The following is a 7,500-nucleotide window of genomic DNA, read 5'->3' on the forward strand; positions in this document are numbered from 1 at the left end:
ACTTCATTTTGTCATCCTGTTTTCGGTTCACGTGTGTGTTAACACACATCGCGAGTCTATGGAGGCCGTAATAACACGGCGTTTCTCCGCAAATAGTTTGTCTGTCAATATCGAATTTGGTTCACATATAAAGAAAAAAATCTTTCCACTCTTATCAGCGATAAGTTGTCAGTCTTGCGAATTCAGCCGCATTTCCAGATCGTGAACGGTTTATTTGGTTCTGCCTTCGGATCCACAAGATTTTAATTAATGGGATGCTACCAATTCGTTGCTGGAACGTGTTTTGGGTCTATAAACGACATGACAATTTATTTGTTATCAGCAGTTGTAAGAAAAACAAATTATGGGCAGAATATCATAGAACAACATGAACTTCACTATTGACATGTTTACTGAATTAATTAGAATTGGCATGTGATTATTGTCAGTCGAAGGCAGCCAACTTGCTTGAAAAGTCTTGTCACTGTCGGAATCATGCATTCAATCGACAGTTCGTGATAAATGATTATTGTTGAAAACAGATGAAGGAGCCCGCCAAGTTCAGTTCAGAGACAGATTTGTGCTTATGCCTCATCACCTTCTACATACTGTCCCCTAACGACCATAAAAAAAATCAACATAATCAAAATCTTAATTAGTTAATAACAAACCAGTCGTACTACGGATGCCATGCGCGTTTTGTTTGTTTGTATGTGTGTGTGTGTGTGTGTGTGTGTGTGTGTGTTTGTGCGTGCGTGGTGTGTGTGTGTGTGTGTGTGTGTGTGTTTGTGCGTGCGTGTGTGTGTGTGTGTGTGTGTGTGTGTGTGTTGTTTGTTTGTTTAGTTTAGTTTTTTGTTTGTTTGTTTGTTTTTGTTTGTTTGGTTGGTTGGGTTTTTTTATGTACAAACAGCGGTCAACTTACGCCATTAATCGGAGAGAAAAAGTTATGATGAAAACAGGCGTAGTTTGAAAAATTGATAGATCTATGAAATGATTATAAGACAATGAAATGGCGATCCACGTTAGCTGCTTAAGGTAGAATCGCTCTGTTCCCAGTGTACACATTTTGCGGTTCGACAAACGCTCATTTCTGATGATGAGCAAAACAGTCATTTGGATCGTTATGTACTGATAACCACCCATCCCCACCTTCCCAGACGTCCCTCCACCATCGGCGTTTTTTGGTTATGATGCTGTTTTGCAGCAGGAATCACAAAGGAGGCATGAAGGCTTTGCCTTAAAAAAAAAAAAAAATGTATACTTAATTTCATGATATTCTAATATTTCGAGTGCCGAAATCCATCAAAGTGTTATGACACGCTTTGAGTATACGTAGCAAAGGGGATCAAGAAGAAAGTTACGTGTACTTTTAAATCATGTGCATGTGTGTGTGTGTGTGTGTGTGTATGTGTGTGTGTGTGTGTGTGTGTGTGTGTCTGCGCTGCGATTGTGTGTTCAAGTTTGTTTGTCGAATTTTCACATCTTCTGCCGAGTTTCAGAAATCCTTCCTTGGCAGTCTTCAAGTAGTGAATCAAAAACAAATCCTAGTCCAGCTGGCCTCATAGAAGCCATGTATGGACTGATTATCGTTTTGCCCGTCAGTTCTCGAAAGCAGTTTTGCAGACTCCAAAACACTATTGAAAGATCGGTTAAGATTACGTTAGGATCTAGGATGACCAGTTCATTGAAGTCTCGTTTAAGTAAATAATTTATAATATTTTCTTCAGGAACCAAAACAAACGTTATCTGGAGGAAGATCTCGGAATGATGACTTTGCGGAGCTGCAATAACTAAGAATGTTTCTGAATGATATCATACAGATCTCGGCAGTCAATCAGCAGGCGTTTTATTGTATTGCATTGCATTGTACTGCAACGTGTGTGTGTGTGTGTGTGTGTGTGTGTGTGTGTGTGTGTGTGTGTGTGTGTGTGTGTGTGTGTGTGTGTGTGTGTTTGTGGTGTTGATGATGATGATATGGATACTTATATAGCGCCTATCCTCGGTCGGAGACCAAGCTCTAAGCGCTGTGCAGAGCTGACTGACTGCTGCCATTGGGTGCTCATCATTCGTTTCCTGTGTCATTCAATCAGATTTCAGGCACGCAGAATATACAAACTCAGACAGACATGTAACATTTTACTTGTATGTCCATTTTGTTTATTTATCCCGTCATGCAGGCAGCCATACTCCGTTTTCGGGGGTGTGCATGCTGGATATGTTCTTCTTTCCATAATCCACCGAAGTCTGACATGGATTACAGGAACTTTAACGTGCGTATTTGATCTTCTGCGTACGTATACACACGAAGGGGGTGCAGGAACAAGCATGTCTGCACATATGTTGACATGGGAGATTGGAAAAAGTCTCCACCCTTTACCCAACAGGCGCTGTTACCGAGATTCGAACCCGGGACTCACAGATCGAAAGTTCAGCTCTTTAACCACTCGGCTTTGTGTGTGTGTGTGTGTGTGTGTGTGTGTGTGTGTGTGTGTGTGTGTGTGTGTGTTGTCACAACAGATTCCTTAGTGTGAAACTGGGGTTGCTATCCTGTGGGAGACAGCGAAACCACACTACAGCGCCACCCATATATATGTATATAAGTTTGTTTTCTTTTTCTTCTTCTTCTTCCTTTGTCTGCGATTGCAAATGTGTTTTTTTATTATCAAAGAGGACTTCTTTACAGAACTCTTTTGTAGCCGTGAGTTCTTACACGTGCGCTAAGTGAATGCAGCACACCACGGGACCTCGGTTCATAATAATAATAATAATGAATACTTATATAGCACACTATCCAGAAATCTGCTCTAGGTGCTTTACAAAAACGCTTTTGTTAACATAAAACATTATATCTATGTTACATACACACACCAAAATGTGACTACACACACACACACACACACACACACACACACACACACACACACACACACACACACACACACACACACACACACACTGCATACATACATTTTAACATACATGTGTATCTAACAGCTATCCTAACACATACGCACACATACGCAGGCACAAACTTACATAAACACACGCACACACAATACACATTCATATACATGTATGTAGTTATGTACACATACATATGTATACACACATAGTCAAGCACAGCTAACGCAAAGGAACGCATGAGGAATAGTCTCATCCGAAGGACTAGCACCCAGACCACCACTCAAGGTCCTGTGAATGGGTGTGTGTGTGTGTGGGGGGGGGGGGAGTTGGTGGAAAAGCAAAAAAAAAAAAAGGAAGAAGAAAAAAAAATAGTGCGGTCCGTATATGAAATCCGAACCTGCGGATACTCGCTGCCTTGTCGGACGCATTTCCTCTGGCCTTCCTCTTCACCAGTAACGATACCGAGAGTCTGTCTGTCTGTCTGGTCGCACGGCACTGAAGCAGTGGACAGGGACAGGGAGGGGCAGGACCACGGTGCCAGAGTGGCATGGCTGACAGAGAGTGATGGATGGGAAGCGGTGGTGGTGGTGTGACCATTGCTGGCACCGCATCCCTCACAGTCATGGTCCGTCTTCCTTCTTTTTTTTTCCCCGGTCTGTGTGACTGGGCACCCACCGCTTATTATTGCTGACTGGGAGTGGCTGAGAGACAGAGAGAGGGGGAGGGAGGGAGGGGGGAGGGGACAGGGAGAGAGGAAGACTGTGTGTGAGAGAGGAGGTGGGTGGGTGGGGAGAGACGCACAGAACTCAGAACTCAAAACGTTTTTATTCAAGGGTTAAGATTTTAGGCATAGCCTATTCTTCCAATCTGTCCTTGCTAATCTACATCTATTACAAATAGCACACATATAAATGAAAGGAAAAGGTATTCATGCAGAAGGGTATACATAATGAAGAAAACAACCCCCCGCCCCACCCCCTACACACACCCACACCCGTGCACACACATGCATACACACACGCGCGCGCGCGAGCGCACACACATACATACACACATACGCGCGCACACACACCGACAGCACCCCCTCCCTCCCCCCACACACTAAGATTGACAGATGGATAGGACAGTGAGTCAGAGAGAGAGAGAGAGAGAGAGAGAGAGAGATGTCATCAGTATAGAAGTTCCAGAAACATCCGGGTGTTCAAAAGGTACAGTATTGTTATTGTCTCAGAAATCTACGTGTGGCAAGTGCAGCATACTACAGTGACTACCACCATCACCAATATTACTTGGACATTTGTCACGATTATGATAGAACGAAATGAATAGATTTATGCATGCATAAGAAATAGAACAAAAAAAACAACAACAAAAAAACAACAAAAAACCCCAGCAAAACAAAACGCAAGAAAGCAAGAAAAGAACAACAACAACAGCAACAATAACTGATACAATAAATAAGACATAACTGACCCCTTTGTTACTGTCTACAGTAATTCAAAGATCAGAGTTATTTACTGTTGGAAGCATTGAAGGTGATTAGAAAATAGGAAGAGAACTGTCCGTTTGCATGTGCAAAGGAAGGGAGTTCCACAGGAATGCACCCGAAAATGCAAAACAAGTTTTGAACAAATCAATTCGGGTACGTGGCAAAACGTATTTGTTAGAGCCGTATCGGTATGAGGCTCGTGTAAGCAGGTGTATGAGTTATTGTGGTGCCAGGTTATTGTGTGTTTTGTACATGAGTAATGCTTTGTTGAATTCTAGCTGGTTTTGAAGTAGAAGGATATTTTAATCTGGCTTGCTTTTCTAACGTTGACAGTGAGCGATCTGGTAGAATTAATCTGGCTGCTCTCTTGTGGAGAGATTTTAGTTTCTTAAGATGAACATCTGCAGCACAGCTCCAGACAACAGATGCATAGTTGACGTGAGAAAGACAGTGAGCACAGAATGAAGAAGAGAGAAAGACATTGGCAGAGAGAGAACTGAAGACAGTGGCAGAGAGAGAGAGACAGAAAGGAAGAGAGAGAAACACACACACACACACACACACACACACGCACACACACACACACACGCACGCACACACACACACACACACACACACACATGGTTATGCAGTGCAGCGCACAATTGACTGTTCACAGAGTTAGAAGAAGAAGGGGAAGAAGAGAGAGAAAATTTGTTAGAGTCGTTATTTCACACTGAAACATAATATTCATGATGTCAGTTGTGATTTGAGAACTGTTTGGTCTGCAGGGTGGCCATTCGGAGCGTTCCTGTGTAAATCCACCCCGTACTTACAGGGTGTGTCCGTCTGTGCGTCTGTCTACACACTGGCCGCCATCGCCCTGGACAGGTGTGTGTGTGTGCGTGTGTGTGTGTGTGTGTGTGTGTGTGTGTGTGTGTGTGTGTGTGTGTGTGTGTGTGTGTGTGTGTGACTTTGTACGCGTCCATTTAGCCTGTATATGCCATACTTGCCATCTATATTATTTTTATCCTTTTTTTTGTACATTCTGTTTCTATGTGTTTACGTAGGTATACTTGTACTTGTGCTACTTCCTTCTATTCATATTAATAATTTGTGAGTGTGTTTGTAAAACTGGGTAGGTTCTCAAGGCCTCACCAGACGCGTTAATTTTTTCTTCTTCTTCTTCTTTTTTTTTTTTTTTTTCCCCAATAACAGTAGTATATCGTCTGACGCAGAAGCTGGAACAGAAACTAATTTTCTGCACGTGTTTTGTCCACAGATACCTCGCCATCTGCCACACCCCCAAGTGGCGCATGACGTCCTGCGCGTGCCGGGCCCTGATCGCCTTCATCTGGACCCTGGGGGCGGGGCTTCTGGTGCCCTGGGCCCTGTATTACGAGCAGTTCAAAGCTGAGGAGGACGGGGGCAAGGCGGGGCAGGGGGCCCTGAACCTGTGCCACGAACTGTGGCCCGACTTCTCCTCGCAGAGAGCCTACTTCGTGGGCGCCATCTTCGTGGGCACCTACCTCTTCCCGCTCCTCATCGTCCTGGCCTGCTACGTCTGCATCGGGGTGCGGGTCTGGAACCGCCAGGCACCCGGGGTGGCCAAGGACCACTGCGTCATCCGCCGGTGCCGGCTGAAGGTGGTCAAGATGCTGGCCGTCATGGTGGCGCTGTTCGCGCTGTCGTGGCTGCCGCTGCACGTGATCTACCTGCACCTCTACTTCCCGCTGCCGTCTCTCCGGGGCCACAACGTCGACAACGACGACGATTCGCACGTGCAGGTGGTGTACTCCGTGGCGGTGCCCATCGCCCAGTGGCTGGAGCTGTCCAACTCCGGCATCAACCCGCTGGTCTACTGCTTCTTCAGCAACAACTTCCGCCGGGAGTTCCGCGCGCTGTGCTGGGGGTGGACCGGGGGCAGGAAGGGGGGCAGCGGGGCCGGGGGGAACCGCAGCGATCAGTGGCAGAGGGGAGGGCGAAGGGGGAGGAGGAGGGGGGGTGAAGGCCGTCTGCACGCTTCCGGTTCCGGCCTGTTCTCCAACAACAGCTCCAGCAGGTTCATGACCATGGATTACGTCAACGGTCACGTGACCGTCTCCTTCCGCCGGGAAGCGGGCCAGCACGATCTTCGCTCCACTCTCTGATGGATGTATCAGTCACACAAGACAAAGTCACACGACACACAAATTCGTTCACTCACCCAAAAAACACTCCACGTCAGTGATTTATACAATTAACCTTTAGGTTGATGAAAATTAACTTGGAGATAAAATGAATGTTTATCGGGTAAATTATTGTTAAACGTGGCATCAACTGAATCGCTGTTCACTTCACTAACTGTATGCTGAACAGCTATTTCTTAACGGTCAAGACAGTTATGTGATGCAGTCCTTGCTCGTAAAACGTTCACCTTTTATGTAAGGAAACTTTGATTGTTGGTCTCTTCTTTTATCTTAATTCAGTTTTGTTCTGTTTGCTTTGTTGTTGGGTTTTTTGTTTGTTTGTTTCGTTTTGGGTTTGTTTTTGTTTTTTGGTGTTTGGTTTTTTTTGTTTTGTTTGTTTTTTGTTTTTGTTTTTGTTTTTTTTTTGTTTTTTTTAGGAGTGGGGGGTTGGATGGGGGGTTGTTGTTGCTGTTGTTGTTTATTAAACGCTCCATTGATTGGTAATCATGAATCATATCACAGCTTAAATTTGTGTTGTACAAAGAATAATGTACATATCGGCGAATACACTCCTGATTTTTGTGTGTGTGTGTGTGTGCTCTGTCCTACGGGTGTGTTTACTTGTTGTTGTGTTGTTGTTTTTCTTAAGTTTACGGCAAGGTCAATATTATAACTTAACGAAGAGAGAACACAAAGCGAGGCACGGGGAGAGAGAGAGGGTGGAGGGAGAAAGTGAGACAGTGTGTGTTTCAGGAAATTTAGTGACACCCGCTTCAGATAATGTACCTGTAATGATTATTCGTAACGATAATAATTTCAATAATGTTGATGTCGACAACAACGGTGATGATGATGACGATGAAGGTTGACTGATTTAATTCGATATGTATTTCTTTAACGTTGTCGATGTCAGCGCCTATTTAAGGCACTGTTATCAATCGTTTCACTTTCACACCTCGTTTGTATTTTGTCAGTTTTGTG

General features: G+C 44.5%; 1 protein-coding gene across 1 annotated transcript in view; it reads left to right on the forward strand.

Annotated features, from left to right (window-relative positions):
* Nucleotides 1-6,501, forward strand: part of LOC143294723 (neuropeptide SIFamide receptor-like) — a 14,418-nt gene extending 7,917 nt beyond the window's left edge. The window contains exons 2-3 of the mRNA XM_076606165.1: nt 5,143-5,242; nt 5,634-6,501. Coding sequence (XP_076462280.1) covers nt 5,143-5,242; nt 5,634-6,501 — 968 coding nt within the window. The remainder of the gene's footprint in view (nt 1-5,142; nt 5,243-5,633) is intronic.
* The last annotated feature ends 999 nt before the right edge of the window (nt 6,502-7,500 follow it).

Source organism: Babylonia areolata, chromosome 1 (genome assembly GCF_041734735.1).
Source record: "Babylonia areolata isolate BAREFJ2019XMU chromosome 1, ASM4173473v1, whole genome shotgun sequence".
NCBI lineage: Eukaryota > Metazoa > Mollusca > Gastropoda > Neogastropoda > Buccinidae > Babylonia > Babylonia areolata.